General features: G+C 35.0%; 4 protein-coding genes across 4 annotated transcripts; 2 read left to right on the top strand and 2 right to left on the bottom strand.

The window, feature by feature from the left end:
- Positions 1-694: 694 nt before the first annotated feature.
- On the bottom strand, positions 695-5,040 carry LOAG_01989 (hypothetical protein; the record flags this gene model as incomplete). Its single annotated transcript, XM_020445908.1, has 10 exons — positions 695-853; positions 1,035-1,159; positions 1,419-1,558; positions 1,963-2,212; positions 2,386-2,537; positions 2,681-2,909; positions 3,909-4,048; positions 4,471-4,601; positions 4,786-4,916; positions 5,004-5,040. 10 exons carry the CDS (start codon positions 5,038-5,040, stop codon positions 695-697), a joined length of 1,494 nt encoding a protein of 497 aa, XP_020303686.1.
- A 228-nt stretch (positions 5,041-5,268) lies between these two features.
- Positions 5,269-5,630, top strand: LOAG_01988 (hypothetical protein; the record flags this gene model as incomplete). Its single annotated transcript, XM_003137526.1, has 2 exons — positions 5,269-5,444; positions 5,480-5,630. 2 exons carry the CDS (start codon positions 5,269-5,271, stop codon positions 5,628-5,630), a joined length of 327 nt encoding a protein of 108 aa, XP_003137574.1.
- Positions 5,631-7,235: 1,605 nt separating this feature from the next.
- Positions 7,236-12,689, bottom strand: LOAG_01987 (hypothetical protein). Its single transcript, XM_003137525.2, has 13 exons — positions 12,496-12,689; positions 11,954-12,077; positions 11,573-11,674; positions 11,159-11,339; positions 10,825-10,940; positions 10,556-10,680; positions 10,264-10,352; positions 10,090-10,203; positions 9,799-9,991; positions 9,559-9,664; positions 9,259-9,438; positions 9,027-9,113; positions 7,236-7,906 (listed from the first exon to the last, which is right to left on the bottom strand). The coding sequence occupies exons 1-13, from the start codon at positions 12,659-12,661 to the stop codon at positions 7,423-7,425; spliced, it is 2,067 nt and encodes a 688-aa protein (XP_003137573.1). The 5' UTR covers positions 12,662-12,689; the 3' UTR covers positions 7,236-7,422.
- Positions 12,690-13,419: 730 nt separating this feature from the next.
- LOAG_01986 (hypothetical protein) lies at positions 13,420-15,278 on the top strand (the record flags this gene model as incomplete). The annotated part of the gene is made up of 6 exons (XM_003137524.1): positions 13,420-13,548; positions 13,691-13,806; positions 14,041-14,164; positions 14,551-14,710; positions 15,040-15,179; positions 15,246-15,278. The coding sequence occupies 6 exons, from the start codon at positions 13,420-13,422 to the stop codon at positions 15,276-15,278; spliced, it is 702 nt and encodes a 233-aa protein (XP_003137572.1).
- Positions 15,279-17,193: the final 1,915 nt, after the last annotated feature.

Raw genomic sequence — 17,193 nt, 5'->3', positions numbered from 1 at the left:
ATTATTATTATTATTATTATTATTATTGTTATTATTATTATTATTATTATTATTATTATTATTATTATTATTATCATTCACAAATTGTTGTAATTTTTATATGAATGATTGTACGGCTTACTATAAATTTTGATTCAAAATATTGCAATTCTAGGAATGTGAACACTCATAACCCATTTGTTATGAAACAAACAGTAAGTTATTTTTGGAAACAAGCCTGTCTACCAATGCTTTCCAGTTATTCACCTAAATTTAGATCATTTCCAGATTCTCTGATTTTCTTGATATTGTGCCAAAGTATTCCCACTACATACAACAATTATCGTTTCTACTTTCTCTTCTAACGCTGAATTTCAAATTCCTAATCCTGATGTTTCGTCATCTCTACATACTTTCCATTTATTCTTTCATTTTAATTACATTAATATCTGGTCTCCCATTATATACATATGCTAAATAAATCAGTCAGATTCCATATGTATTGTTCTCTTCAATAATGTTTGTGGTATTGTTCAGTGCATCGCTTTCAGCATCAAAAATAGTAATCAGGGATGGAAATATAAACATTGTGGAAGTAGAATGGATATGGATGACTGTTTCACAGATATTTGATCCTAATCCAACATGTGACGAACTGGGCAAATGAAATTGAAACTTAGGGTTGCGTTCCTACTCAAAGCATATTTTGAAAAATTTATATGTAAGCATACACAGTAATGTCTCGTTCATTGAGATGTGACGGGATGATATTGTAATTATTGATGCTTGTCAACACCTCCAAAAATTCTTCTTCCCCATTCTTAAAAGTGTAAGTTACATTTACTACCAGTCGTATGCGATCCGTATCCAAAGCCTTCAATATTTGTGAAGCTATTAGCGCACAGTTTTATCATTGGAAGTACTTCAAACATTCTGTCAAACTTTCAATAAATATTTAGCTCAAATTAATCATTTGTCTTACTGTTGAACACTTTTAATTGCATTTCATTGTTGAGCATTTGTCAACGGCTTTTATCTGATAGATTGAAACTTACAGTTATAGGACGGTTAAACTGGAAGAAGCAGTCGAGGAAGCCACAATCCACAGGTGAAATAAATGAAAACTTTCCTGCTGATGATGAAAATTCCAATGGTTGTGCTTCACCCTTACATCGACAATCTTAAATTTTAGGCAATTTCACACAAGATGTGTCTTTGAAACAAGATGTGTCTGAAAAGACACTTTTCACACAAGATGTGTCTTTACATCATTGAATGTCTCTTTTAACGAACTATTTTAATGTCAACTGAATTAATATTATGATTCATTTTTTATTTGCCTGCTTTTTTCGTGTCTCTATTTGTTATTTTCTTTGCAAATCGCTGATAGAACGAAAACTTTATTAAAGTTAAATAATTTAACAAGGAATTATAATTACCGTCTTTCTTTTGGATGGCGCTAATAGTCATATTAAAGCCATTATTTGTGACCGTTGAATCAGTAATCATTCGTAGCACGGCACTTTCCCCGCAGAATGTGAAAAATTTGTTACGACTTGTTGATAATTCACCAGTGCGACTGCAACATTTATTCAAGCTTCAATTTATTTATTGTATTTGCAATTTTCTTGCATTACTAATAGAATTCCAGCCTTCACAGCATTTAAATATGGTTTATAAGAGTGAAAAAAAGCAAAGCAGCCCATGAATCCTCAACATGAACCCGCAGGAATTCAAGAAACAGGGTAAAACATGAGTGGATAGAAATGACAGGTGCTGACAAAGCAGCCAACTATTTGCAACTTTTCTCTTTTCTTCTCATACCGTCACTGATATCATGGAATGGATAGGTAAAAAAACGCATTTTAGGCAGAAAGCATTAACGCTAATTAAAGGCTTGTTCAAGTGATGAAAATATGCAAGTATTTATGATATTAAAAATGGCTTATCAGTGAGTGGTTCGCGAATCGCTTTGCACTGTACCTTATCAAATGTCTGGATGAATGCTTCGATCTGTCCAAGAAGTGCACGAAATCGGAACCGTGTTCTAGATTGAAAGCATGAATTTCTATGATTATTGCATTATGATGGGTTGAATCGATAGCATATTGGTCAAGCTGAAGCTCTATTTCACAATCCAATTTATCACAGTATTCAACAGGGAACCCGGGAGAGGATAGTATTGTTGGACGATCAATTCGAATAGTACAACTCTTCGGGAAACATTTGCATGCTGAATAATAATCACTTTTATTTCTTTTGATTGTTAAATAATAATTCACAGTTTTCACAGTGTATGGGTATAAAAGAAATAGTACAAGTCACTGAGAAAAAACCAGGCTAATTAGTTTGGAAGCAACAAAATTACTTCATATAAAGCTAATTTTCGATGAAATCAAAACTTACGGCTGTCAGTGCGACTGAACTGAGCTTCAAATAAGAATTTGCCACGTGCTCTAGCCGGAAACAATTCCCGTTGCACTTCTGTTACCCGTATCAATATGGAACTGCTCCGCGATATTATTTCTTTCGGGAACGAATCCATCAATCCAACGTTCCTGTGGGACAACCAAAAAGTTATCCGGATGACAGCCAGACAGTTATTCAGAAAATTTGCTAGCATTCAGATCACTTTCTACACTAATCAAAAAAGAGTAGGTTTTTATTTGTTCAAAAGTGTTTTCCAATTAATCATACTTACTCAGATAATGGAGAAATAGTGTGACCCGTTGGAACTTGGTAGTTTTCTGTTTCATAAACGATAAATTTGACCCTAGAAGCGAGCGATTTTAGACTCAGTTTTATACTGCGACCTTCACTCGTATTCAGCATATAAGCACAACCAGTGAAATACGCGAAATTGATTGGCGGACTAGGCAATGCTCTGTCCTCACTCGTCGCCTCAAAGAAGAATGGCGGACAGGAGTTGGCTATAATACATATAATACCGAAATAATCAAATCAATGAAGACAGAAAATATACAGAATACAGAGCAGCCAAATAAATATTTGAATAGTTAAATTTAAGAGTTCAATGAAATTGCTGATGAGAAATAGGCTGAGATAGACCAAAAAAACATGTATCTAAATGCTCAAATTCCGAAATACTCATGTTAAAACAATCATGGCCAAGTGACTTTGTCGCATGCATGTCGGATTACCGAAGTCGAAGTTATGTTTAAATAAAATTTTTACGATATCTATCAGATATGGATGATGAAATCCTCTAAAGTAAAATTAAGGCAATGAGGAGAATATAAGCTAACAATGCTAGAAATATCACAGAAACAACTCAGTATCTTTCGTGGCTGCACAATAAACCGTACCAAGAGGCAGCCATATCTCCATGATAATCCCGGTGGAGCTTGCAAAAGCTTTTCCTCTAATCCTAGACATATACGTGTGGAAAAATCCTACACAGTCACTTTTTAAAATCAAACGTACTACAACGTTCTCTTCGCATTGGAATCCATGCCCTGTACCATACTCCAGCTCAAGGAAGGACGAACTCTTATATCTCAATCATTATGCAACCTATCAATAAAGTGACAGTCAACTATTATCGAAGGCAACGACAAGGAATTTTTTAGTTGATCGTATTGTTTGCTTATTGCATAACTCATTTATCACTACTCACCAATTTACCGCGTACTATATGAGACAATATGTATCTCGAATAAATCTATATCGCTAACAAACGAAGTCAACAAATTGTATTTTCCGACAGTCAATGTGGTTGAATTGAATTAATAAAGATAAGGAAGTCCCTTAACTAAACTGATAGCTTAATTTGAGATTAAAAAAAGTATAAAAGCCTAGGTTTCAACTGGTCTCTTTGGTCTCCCTTCTCCCCCGCTCATGTAAGCTGTGAAAAAACATTGGTCTTTTGTAGAAGCAAAGGAAAACTGGAAATTATAAACATAGCGTACTTGATGAAGTGACATTGATCCTGTTGAAGCTAGCATGAAATCCACCGAATGTTTCTGTACTATCGGTAATGAATTTCAGGATGAATCCACTGCTGGTAGAAGATGCAAATGATGGCCAGCCGATGTCTCTCCCGGATAACCTGAGTTTTTTCCAAGTTTAACAACCTTTTTATTGAATTGTTGAGGAAATAAGAAATTGAAAATAATTTTCTTATCGCTTATTCTTTAGCCTTTAGCCTCTATTTCACATGTTATCAGCTAATCGTCATTAGCACTTACAAGGCGTATTTCATCGTTCATTATATCGCTTATTAGTTATCCACATCAATCTTCAGGCAAATACTTACTGGCAAATATGCAACAGTGTTTTAACAATTTACTAAAAACTTTTAAGGTATATGTTCTTTGGCGTTTCTATGTTGTTTAACTCTATCGGAACGAACGTACAAGAGAATTTTACGGGAAGAGCGAATATGGCAAAAAGAAGCAACAATATACACAATCCTCTCCTCTGAAAATAGAAAAAAAACCAAAAATATGAAGGTTTCTTCGAATTACATACATGGCAATACGGGCCGAATACTGATTGTTCGCAAAGATGAATGTTTGATGAATCTCAAGTAAGTCATGTCGTAATTCAGTTTCAAAAGAAACGATCGACAAATGAATTGACTGACCCGGGACTGCATCTATCTGAAAATGATTTGTTGAGAAGCTTTCTGCAGACACATTCGAAGAATTCTAAAATACAAATTTGAGGAGGGAACAAAATAAAAAATCGTGTGTTATAATGTTACCAGATCACTTTCCTTTTTATTCCTTATCCTTTTAATACTCCAATAGAATTTTACGTTCCATATTTAAAAGGACCACAAACCTCATATTTACAGTTTAAATTGTTACAGTAATTGATAGGATAACCGGGACTTTTTAATTCACCAGCTAAAACATCAACTCCAAAATTCGCAGATCGACATTTACATGGATCCAAATGATTCGTTCCCACACCTATGACCGTACTTCATGTAGAGCTTTTGTAAAATAATCCAAAATTTCTCATAAAAAACTTCTCTTTTTTGACTTAAAACTACCAACATTTTGAATATGTTTTGAGAGAAAATCCTTCAAGCATTGTGAGAGAATCCTTCGCAGCTGCTGTGTGATAGCCAGCTTTCTGTCTCGTGCATGATATTTCTTCTGACTTAAATGTGATGAAATATTTGAAAAAAATTATTCGAAGAAACTTACCATTAACCTTACCGTTGCAAACGGCATTAGTGATAAAAATGAAGGAGGTGATGAAATGAATGGGTAGCCAAGAGCAGCTCATATATGACACTTTCATTACTCTATCACTGCGATGGAAATGTTGACGAAATGTTTTCCCATAAAGCAGGGTTTTGCTGATGGTTTGGGTAATGTTCTTTCTGGTATGAGCATTGCTTGGTGGCCTGATGTGGTCGGCGAACCGATCAAATTACATGTAACAATAAACAATGCTTATGTGTTAAAGCGTGATGATGCGAAGAAAAAAACGTCACTGATCGTTCAGAAAAATTCTTAAACTTCAGACCCGCTCGGAATTCAGAATTCAAAAAATGGAATCCAAAAAGTCTTCATAAATTTGAGTGTGCTGATATTTCGGCATTTTTCTATAAAGCACATATCAGCTACACATACAATCGCTTCTTCATACTGATCCATCAAATTTATATCCTTTGAAAAAGAAAATCAAAAAACATCCGATGGAAGAACTAAGTTGCCTTGAACTGATATTAAGAAATGTCACGGTAACAATTCAACTTTTGCCTAGAACAACTCTCCAAACTCTGAAATGAGTGCAAAGAATCTTTGATAAATAAAACTGTCAATGGAAATGGCGAGAATCTCCCCACCTTTCGCCATTTGCGAATGTAGACGTACTTAGGTTTGAAACGAGAAGCTTGTCAAATCTATTTGGATACCTATCTCAGGTAATCAACATAAAAGTTCTCTCGTTACCTTCATGCAACTACCTTTATCTTAATACAGTTCTCTCGTCATTTACATGCAGTTACCCTTGCCTAATGCAATTCTGTCGCTATCTTCGTTATATTCATGTAGTTACTCTTATGTTAATACCAAACAACTTTATTTCTTTTGCATTTTATAAGAGTGATGCATCAGAAGTTGCAAACTTTAATTCACTGCTCATTTCCAATATGTACAGTGCCCAACAAAAGGGAGACGTAACTAAGGTATCCATGGAAAGAAAAGATGAGGAGGAACAAAGCACTTGAAGATGAAGAAAGATGAAAAACTGCATAACAATGGTCAAGTAGCAACCCGCAGTATTAAAACAAAGATGAAACTAACAAATCATTTGCTCATAAATACATCTCGTTCTGTTCCATATCATTTGTTAGGATCATTTGTCGTCAAGACAAGAATTTGTTTCCATGAACGATGATAAAATCGATTTCATATTTTCCAAATCTTAATCTAAAAGTTACTGAATTCTCTCTGCGAATTCTCTTCCTCTAGCTTCCTTTCTTCAAAGAATTCGATTATATGAATGCACAACGTTTATCAAAATCGGTGTTACGTCCATGAAAATTACGATGCTTTAGCAGACTAAAGAGACGGCACATATAAAAAGAATGATTCAACAAAGACAAGAAATCTTAAACGAAATCCTGACCAAAATTCATGATCAGGATTTCACACTGAGGAAATTTTTTATCCTTTTTTCTCAGTCCATCTGTTTAAAAATGAAATACATATGAATCCTCGGATTACTGCATAATCCTATAGTACAAATTTTATAAAAACAAACCTATTACGGCAATGTAACACTATTAAGAACAGGAAATAGTCCAAAAGTAGTAAGAATGACCATGATTTTGAAAAATACTAGAGGAAAAAATCTGTTCTTGGCTTATTCTTTCAAAGATATAACGCATGAAAAATAAATAAAGTAAACATATGAGCGATTTACACCGGACGACGCAGACATACACATGAAACACTTCGTAATACGTAGGATCAAGAAATTCGCAAACTATCGTTACGACATGTTGCGATTAATAATTCAAGTATTCATAATTCAGTCAGATTTATCTCGCTAAAGATTTTATGGATCCAGCTGATTCCACGGGAGAACTAAAACTTTTCTAACTAAAGCTTTATACATTCAAAATGCTGAACTATTTCGGATGGCAATTACATCTGTTTTCAATCACTTGCGTCCATACGATCAAAGCCAACATAAGTTTGCTTCTTTAACACGTGAAGTTTTACTGATTCATGATTACCAATCCAAAAACGTTTGCTGATAAGGCAAAAATATTCTCTTTCAATCAGCTAAAGCTTTTTTTTGCATAAAAAGGCGAGTTTTTATTACAACTTTTTGCACGTTCCCTTACCTAGTAAAAAAGTTATGCTGTGAAACCACGTATAGCAAAGCTTAGAATCGACTTATTAGGATATCATCTAAAGAAAATTTTACACATCCCTACAAAAGTATTTCAAGAACTTAAACATCCCAGATCTCCTCGGCTGAAATCTGTTTTCGGCAAAGTTCTTCATTAACGATGGTAGCGGCAACGATAGCATTTGATTTTTCAACTGGTCGATTCGAAATTCTAGAATATATACCTTCATTATCAGAAAACGTCAAATCATAATGCGGTGGTATTGAAATTGGTCGTGTATAGCCATTCAGACTTGCGCCGTATATTCCCTTCGCATCAGTAGAAGCAGCGTTTTGATCCGCGAATATCTCCTCTTGACATGATGAGGAATGAGGGAACGTTATTAAAGCTTTGCTGGTTGAACAAGTAGCAGAAGTAGCACTACTATCATTTGACAGATCTAATGGTATGTCGGATGATGTGGGAAGGGCATCTGGTGAAAGATGCAAGTCGGTAGGTAGAAGTGCTGTTGCTGAATTTGCTCTCAAATGTACATGAACGAATCCGGCGCGTGTCCCGGATGATGTTCGCCCATGATGTACGCATCTGAAATAATTACAATCGGATGTTAGGACTATAATCTAGACAGTATTATGATTAAAGTCAGTTTTAGGTGCAGTAAGCTAATGGAATTATAGTCCATTCGTATAATTAGTGCTTCCCAATCAGTGGTCCGCGAGAACTAAAATATGGTTCACGAGGGCTATTAAAATGTATGTTCCTTTTTTTTGTATTATGATGTTCCTCTAAATTTAACTAGTATACTAGAAGTTTTGATCAAAGTTTGCTTTCAATTTAACAAAATTTATTTCTAATTTTGTGTCATGAATAGACGCGAAGTTCCGTGCGGAAGAAACATATACAGAATCATAAGTGAATATGTAGTGAAATGCTAATTTGCATATACTATGCTGGATCGTAACTAAGATTAAAAATCAATGTGCGCTAACAAAGAGTGCTTTGTCCGTATAAGCTAACAAAAGCGCTAATTCTTGTAATCTAAAACTAATCCTTGACGGATATACATGCAGAGAGCAGGACATTCTTTCTTTTATTCTCGAGATTGGTGTCATAAAAATTATCTCGTAGCGATATTTTTGTGATTGGCATTATACGTTAGTGTTTTGTAATTCCTAATGATTATGTGACGTTAATATTGTCTTTCATCTAATTGGTTTAAGGTGGAAATAAAGAGGAATTTACAATCTGCGTTACATTGTGTAAAATACTTCCCAAGAATACAAGATTTTTCATTTTACCTTATGGTTCCTGCTGCAAATAAATAAGCCAAAGTGGTCCCTTGTCAAGAAAAAATTGGGAACCACTGATATAAATAGAAGGTAACAGTGCCGAAAGACTAGACATTAGGCTTTGATAAACCAGAACTATGTTGGTAGCTTAAAACTTTTGAATATTACGGTTATTATTACAATAAAAGGATTGCGAAAGAATATACAATTTACGATGAAATTGTAACGAATGTTAACAGTACTGCTTGAACAGGTCCTTTAAATAAAAGTAACAAATAAAAGCTGCTACTGTGCAATCCTTATCTTCGCAAATGTACTAGTTTAACACTGCATTGTGATTTAGAGCTTAAAAAACTAAGGTTGCATATGAATAAAATTTGCCTTTAATCCAATTTGTATAAATCACAAAAAAATACCGGTTACGGGAACGTTCTGTTGTAAAACAGCGTCTATCAGCAATTTTCAGACGCATTTGTTCCATGCGCGCCATATCTTCGCGAAACCTAGATACGATAAGTTTAAAAACAAAATTCGAAAAAAAAATTAGAAGTCACGTTGATGAGACAATAAGTGCAGAAGTTACGGACGGACTACAATAAAAGTTCAAATCTTGAAATTAATGCTAGTAAATAAAAAGTAACAACACACCTGCGATCATCACTACTCCTAATGCGATCAATTTCTCTTTCCAACAAACTTGTTCTGCTTTCTGAACTTTTGCGCTCGTCTTCCAGTTTTTCGGATAGTCTTTCTTTCTCTTCCGTTAATTCTGCTATCTTACGATCTTTTTCACTTTTTTCTTCTTCCATCTTTTTAAGTTTGCCCGAGCTTGAAAAATTTTAGTAAAATCGACAAATATAAGATTTGGATTAAGATGAAGACTCACGAAAAATGGATACGTCTTCCGATATGTCATGAAGCTGAAGATTTCAGAGATGGTAAACTCACAGTGTATCCGACTGTGTAGCTATTGCCATTTTATTTCGCTGCATTTCTTCGTGAAATTTGGCTTCTAGTTCAATAACATTCTTTTCCAGCTGAGCAATAATATCCTCTGAACAGGGAAAATCTTAAAGTGATGAAACACGCACACAAAAATAAAAACCTTTCCTTTATCTCTGATAAGAAATTTCCAGGCTTAAGAGAATTACGACATATATTTCTGCTGCTCAATCTGTGAAAAAGGACCTTTCGCATGAAGAGTTTTTTTGAGTTTTGTCAACTCATCACTTTCTGGATTTCTAGCACTCGAACCCTTTTTCACTCCAACTGAAACACTTTCTTTAGCCAACTGCATTTTCAGTTGCGCATTTTCCATCTCAAGTTGTGCCCTTTCACGGTTCCATTCATCTTCTCGAGATCGCTTATCAAACATTGATTTCTGAGAGTAATTGTGGAATTTAAAGCTTGCTTAAAGCCAAGTGCACTAGGAAGTAAGAATAGAAACATTTTTGGAGTGACAATAAAAGAGTAACAAACTTCAACAGCTTTTTGCAACGACTCGGCCCTTTCTACCTTCTCTGTGAGCTCCTCCACTTCTTTTTCCTTCCTCCATGCTTTTTCTTGTGCATTTCCCAGAGCCTTCTCCAAAATCTAAAAAGAAGAAACTAAAAAAAGAATGACCCACCAAAAAAAAAAAAGTGAAAAGCAAACTTGAATGTGATTCCTTTGATCCTTCAAAGTAACTTCCAATGCTTCAATATCCATTTTCTGTCGCTCCTTACATGTCATCAATTCTTTATCTGAAGAAGAATGCAAGTTTTATAAAAAACTAGAGATTTCACTCACTCGAAAGGAAATAGGAAAAACTTCAACTACAACAGGAAAAAAAGAAAATAAGTTATCTGTAAAGCAATAGAGTTGTAAAACTATAGTGAATTATTCTAATCTACTCAGATATCTTTCCCAAAGACACAGATTCAAGGCATATCAGAAATGAACAAACTCTGGGGGATGATTTCATTGAGCAACAAATTAAGCTTGTTAATTTGTTCTGACTGATCTTCCGCCTGTATTCTTCGTATTAATTCCGCAATTTTCGCTCGCAACATTTCGTTTTCAGAAGCATACCTATTTTTAGTGAATAATGATAAAAGTTACCTATGTAAGACTGTAACAAAAAAGGAAGTATAACACTATAATCCAAAAAACAAGACATATGAAAATAAAAATTCAAACATAAGGAATTCACTGTTTCATCAACTCTGAGCAGACCTCGATATCTGTTGCTCCATTTTCATACGTGCCGCTTTCTCAAGGTTGTCCTGCCTCTCTTTCTGTGCCGTCAAATTTTCATACTCCTTTTCGATAGTCTCATAGGCTTTTTCCAACTTTAAAAACCAAAGATTAGTGCTAAAACATCTAAGCTTAGAAAAATGAAGGCTATTAAAACTAGCCAACTAATGATTTACCGACAGAAAATGCTTGTACCACAAGTGATAGAAATGGAAGTGGAATGAATAACTCCTAAAAAATGAATAATAAAAAACGAATAACTCCTAAGAAGTCAAACTTCAAAGACATGAAAAAAATTAAATACGAAAAGCACCTGTTGTAGACGATTGGCTTTGACAGTTAAGAAATCGCATTGTTGCTTCAGGGCAGAATTTTCATCTTGTAATGCTCGAATTAAATTTTGATTAGCAATTAGTTGTGCTTTTAAATTTGTATGTTCGATCCCATCAAATGGTGGATTGGGATGATAAACTGGCGATGCAGATTCTGTGACTCTGAAATCTCAACTTGTTTACACTTTTAGGATAATGATAAATTAATAATGCAATTCAGTGGAAAGAGTTCATCATGTCACAATACTTAGCAGTATTACGCAGTCTTATAATTTTCCATGGGCTGTAAACTCGTCTTACTAGCAACCGGATTAAGCAAAACAGCAGTGAGCTGCAGAGTCGTAAGTGCTATTAATTAAAATGAAATTATTATCAAAATAACTTAGCAAACACACAGTTCATTTTTCTGGTCGTTGATTGCTATAAGACATGGCTGTGAATGACTCATCAATGGCATTTGCTGTTGAGCAGCGGCTGCAGACGAAGTTGCAAAGCTCCTGCAATAAAAGAGCACAACTTCCAAAAATAAACTAGCACAATGTATCTTCTATAAGCTGGATCCTATTAATAGAAAAATAAGCTGGCCGTTGCTGCCTGCTATTGCGATGAAATTTTAAAAATACCACGTGCCTAATAAAGTAAAAATAACCAACTTCTTGCATTTTTGCTCCTAGAAGAATCGAAGCAATTGGAAATAAGCATAAGAATTTCCTTTCCGTCAGATATAAGATCTTTCAAGGCCAGAAAAACTGAAGACACATTTAGAAGGTGTTTACTTGATAAGTTCATGATTAGTTCGATTTGACAGCTGTTGCTGTTGCTGAATTACTTGTGACTGGTATTTGCTAATCATCTGCTGTAATTTGGTATCTTCCACTCCATCAATTTCAGTGTCATCCACTACAAACAATAATAATATGTAGATAATATCAAAAAGAACTGATCTAACTCAATCTAATTAATATCATTTGGAAATTTATTCAAAAAACAAGTGGCGCAGTTGAATGGAATGAACCCGACAGAAAAAAATGAAATAAATCGGAGAGAAAAGCCCAATTATTTCAGTTTCCTCCAACTATAATAGCCAAGAAAATTTCATTCTTGTTCGAAATTCCATATTTCCCAAATACATTTGGAAAAGCCAGCGTGCTAATGAGAAACGCTTTGGCATTCATGTGAGTTAGCAAGCATTATTATCTGACCCAACCGAAGCACTGATATGTCCCAATAGCTAATTCAAAGATAAGAACCTAAGATAATATTTCCATACAGAAGAGCAAATTTAAATTTAAAATGGAAAGAATGAAAAGCTACAAACCTTGATGAGCATTTATTTTATTGCTTGAAGTGGAAATATTATGAGCCTCATGAAGCAATGAGTTGAGAATTCGACCTTCCTGCAAATGCATTGGGCTTACTGCATGCACACGTCGATCGCGTGGTTCTATTGACCAACTTCGCAGTTCGCGTCGTTCACGATCCATGACCTTCCCGTTCGCAGCGTCAATCTAATGATCAGTGAGGAAATTATTTTTCCAAAACTCGAAAAAAAAGATGGTCAAATCATTCGGGGATAATAACAAAAACGTCAAATATAATCCATTAATAGGAATAAGTAATGTTATTGTCATTTCAAAATATTACAGTTCACATCACAGAGAGAGAGAACTTCCTTAGGATTAACCAAAGTAATGTATAATATATGCATGTTGACTGCAACATCAGATCACAAAGCTCTTATCAATCTCTGACAGTGCAATGACTTTTGACCGCTGAAAACGCCCCTACCTTATCACCAAATATCCAGCAACAAAGTACAAATGCGGGCCACATATGTTTGTTACCTCGATTTCAACATGAAGCCGGATTTAACGCGGTTCTCGGGGCTCTAGCTCTCGGATGTTTTGTCCGAGGTACTGCCTTTTCTTTCGCATGAGTAGTTGGAGAGCAGGTTTGATTGGTTTTACCTGCAATATCATCTCTCCTTCACATACCTCTCATTCCGTGATGCACACACACACACATACACACACACACACACACACACATCCGCATCTGAATCATGGCACGTTAGATGTGTTCTGCCATTACCATCCTCGATAATTCCTTGTTCTGTAAATTGCTTTTAATATAACTCCGCAATATGAGCATCTTATTCGTTTGTACCCAATTATTTTTGTATGTGAATTGGGGTATTAGCTGGACTACTAAAGAATAGAAGTGTGATTTCAGGTTGTATTAGATGATTACGGACCAAATTGGTACGATTATCCTAGGCATAGCTCTGCTTTTATCCTTACGAGATATCTACGGACATTCCAAAGATGAATATGACGACGATGAGGTATTTAAAAAGGAATTCGATGATGAGGTTGGTTTCTTTACATATTTCTGCGAAGCAGTTGGCAAATTATTTTACAAGTTACAGGGTCAATATTCAGACTGTTTTCTTCCCTGTATCATAAATTGGATCCATTTTTTTTCCGCATTTTCAAAAAAACTTTCTGTTCTAGAAAATTGGTGAAAAGTTGGAAGATGCCGACCACATTCGAGTTAGGCAAGGATCAGCTCAGTTTACTCCACCGCCACATACTACTAAGAAACTTCCTAGCATGAAATTTTTATTTTGGTTAAATTTACATTTCGATTTCGGAGAATTTTGCAAAAAATAATCTTCACCAAACTTCCATTTATTTAGTACAGAGTTGGCCAGGTTTTAACTTCAGCATGCCTTGTTTACAATTAACCTGATCTTATGCAGTAAAATTATGGTACATTGTGTTCATGCTGAGTTCATATCAGGAAAGGAATCATACCTGCATGAAAGGCACTTACTTTTATGATTTCAAACATATAATTGCAGTGTTTCATGTGGTTATCGGCAAGCATTTGATGAATTCTCTCGCTATATACATGAGAAGTATCCTTCAATGAGAATTGATGGTGCAAATTACTCACCTAAAGCATGGAAAAATGTTTTGGCACAGGTTGGAAATCATTTCTTTGTTTCATTTTACATGTACTGCCTAAAAGTCAATATTATTTAAAATGTGGCTGAAAAAAGATTGAACTTCATCGTACTTCTTAAGCAGCAGAAGCCCGATAATAAGCAGTGACTAGCTAATTTTATGAATCAAGTGCGTGGTCTACAAATTTAGCGAATCCTTGTTTAGTATTGATTGGGCTTTGGTATTTAAATTTCGACGAAATGTTTTGCAAGTTAAGTTTTTGATCATGTTCGTTAAGTGGTTTCGGACCATACTAGAATTTTAAAAACTAACTTAGTAGTAATAGAACTATACAATCAACGATCTATCAGTGGTGCTACATTTTTGAATAAAAATTTTCAAAAGTTGCAGAAAATATGTTTCAGATTATTGGATTGGGGAAGATAGTGCTCATTGTATTGATTGTAATGGGGCAAGATCCATTCGCATCGATCGGACAGCCGACACCGCGCATTTTCTCGTGGGCTCTGAGCAATAAAGTATCATCATGCATGATGTTGTTTCTTCTTTCTAACACTATTGAAAGTTAGTTGTTTGGTTTTAACGACAACAATCTTTGAGAAATTGGAATTTCGATATTACTCTATCACTTACTATTTGATACATTTGTTCAGGTGTTTTGATCAAAATGACACACCTTTGCATGCTTTTTGAGTTGTTAGTTTTAAAATGATTCGGTAGTAAAACTGATTTGTGTTCACTGGCGAACTGATCTTTTTGGAAATGAAATGATGGAAATCTCTGAGCTGATTTTTTTAAGAGTAACTTTATGTTCGGGGAGCTTATTTATTTGAATTCAAAATTAAATATGGAATAGAATTCTCGTTCTTATTTTAGTTTGTTCTTTACTTCAGGCTCTCTTATGTCAACAGGAGCGTTCGAGATTTATTTGGGCGATGAACAGATATGGTCAAAGCTTGAAAGTGGACGAGTGCCATCACCATCAGAGCTGGTTCAGATTGTCGACCAACAAATGGAACTGCAGGGTGCAAAAGTGGGTTTCCTAGCAAATAATTTTTTCAGTTTGATTTGATGATCTCTCAGTTTTCGTTTGTTTCAGGTTTCCGATACATTTGCATTTGACTCATCCTGATGAGCCGTCGAAATGATTACCCGCTCAAAGACATATGTAGTTTTGGTGGTTGAGTTACTGAATTTGTTGTTCCCAGGACTTGTACGTGAGCTTAATTCTTCACACATTTCCATTTCATCGCTTCATAATAAAATTTGCCGAGATTCGTAGGTTTTTGGATTTTTTTTCTCACATATCTGCAGTGCAAGTTTTGTCATTTCCGAAGACGATAACCGACAGATGAGCTGGAGAAAAACAAGTGATGAAATCCCAGTAGTGGCACTACATCAGTTTTCAAATTTTCATATATATTACATTTCGAATCTTTTAGAAGTTATGCTTTCAACAATGATTCGCAGCCCCTTGAATTACACGTTTGTGAATGTCCCAGTGCTTATTTTTACACTTTATTTGATTAATTCCAGGTATTTCTAGTTTAGAAAACAATTCCTGATCTTTGGCCATCACTGTATCTTATGCCAGCGTTTATGATAGCGTCTTTCCTTCCTCATCTCATCTTTTAATTCCATCTAAAAAGTTCTTGTAATTTTGACAGAACTTCGAGTTACTCCTATGCTGAATCAGTCCCGTGATGTAATCCCCTTGCAGCCCAACGACGTGATGTCATTAACATCACGTCGTTAGGCTAAACATTTTAATGTTCAAAAACACTTCACTCAAAGTTCCATTGTTGGTTAAAACTAGCCGATTTCATAATTAACATTTCTATCCTCGACATTGCGAACCGGTTAATGCACTTTTTCCATACATTTCGTAATGTCAGCAACGTAAGAGCTATGCCAGCTGATGTCGTTTCTTATCGCGAGAGCTGGACTTTTATGAGACTAAGGCAACCACTGAAATTTCCTCAGTTTCATATTTATTTTTTAAACTAAGAGATGTAGGCTACTCTTATGCACAGGCCCTCTCCATTTATGACTCTTTTTACGTGCTGGTTAAGTCAGTAAAATCCTTTTTATTGTCATTCTATTAAAAATGAAGGTGCTTGACCAAGGTTTCCTTAGAGTCTCAGATACTACCAACTCTGATTCAGTACGTGATAAAGAATACTAAACGAGTTTGCTTCAACGTCTGGGGAACTTTGTCCTTGTTAAGTACTATAAAAATAAGGGTCAAGTATGTGGTAATCGAAAAATTATAACGGATGCGCGGAATTTTTGACAAAATTCGTGCATTTTACCTGCTTAACAAGAAAAAAGAACAGAAATTCCTGCGCGTAATGACATAACACATGTAGCATACCAATGAACATTACTACTAGTTCATCAACGGTAGAGAGAACACTCTAAGGAACTGAATTAACTGTGCACTGTACTTTGTAGATTTCAGTCTCACAAAGCTATCCTGTGACGATTCCAATTTCAATCATATCAAAGGAAATCATTGTCACTTAGAAATAACAATTAGGAATCAGGGAAAGTTCTAAAGAAACTCAACTGATTTAATCAAAGATCTGAGGTAACATACGGAACAATATTTCTACAAAACGTAAAAAGGTCGAGCTGGTGTAGCAACAAAATGAAAAAGTGGAGAGACTAAGAAACAAAATAAGAAAATACTAGATGACGCTGAATCTAAATCGAGGAAGTTTACTGAGAATGAGAACATACTGACAGGCATAACTTAACGTAAAGGGGAAATAAATTTCCGGAAAGACTTATTATGTTTGGAGAGAGAAATTTTATCCCCTAAATTAGAGGAATGGAACTTGGACAGGGGGATACTAAAAAAGTATTTCGCCTAATTATTCCATATACAGCACAATATAATATGAGCAGAATTGAGGCAAAATATAAAAACTGCACAGGCTCCCAGATCATATCCAAAGATCATTTACAGGCAATAATTCAAGTCCTCTCTATATTTAAGCGAATTCGGACAGGAAAAGACATTTATGCAGAAATATCATTGCTGT

The sequence above is a fragment of the Loa loa genome (assembly GCF_000183805.2).
Source record: "Loa loa unplaced genomic scaffold supercont3.6, whole genome shotgun sequence".
Lineage (NCBI taxonomy): Eukaryota > Metazoa > Nematoda > Chromadorea > Rhabditida > Onchocercidae > Loa > Loa loa.
This window is presented reverse-complemented; position numbering and strand designations above follow the sequence as displayed.

What these genes read in the sequence shown, in the direction of transcription:
- LOAG_01987 (XM_003137525.2), bottom strand. Translation starts at nt 12,661, where the DNA reads ATGGATCGTGAACGACGCGAACTGCGAAGTTGGTCAATAGAACCACGC. An exon ending in AAAAACTCTTCATGCGAAAG is followed by an intron (nt 9,665 to 9,798) that starts GTCCTTTTTCAC and finishes TTCCCTGTTCAG; the next exon opens with AGGATATTATTGCTCAGCTG. An exon ending in AGGAGTAGTGATGATCGCAG is followed by an intron (nt 9,114 to 9,258) that starts GTGTGTTGTTAC and finishes TATCGTATCTAG; the next exon opens with GTTTCGCGAAGATATGGCGC.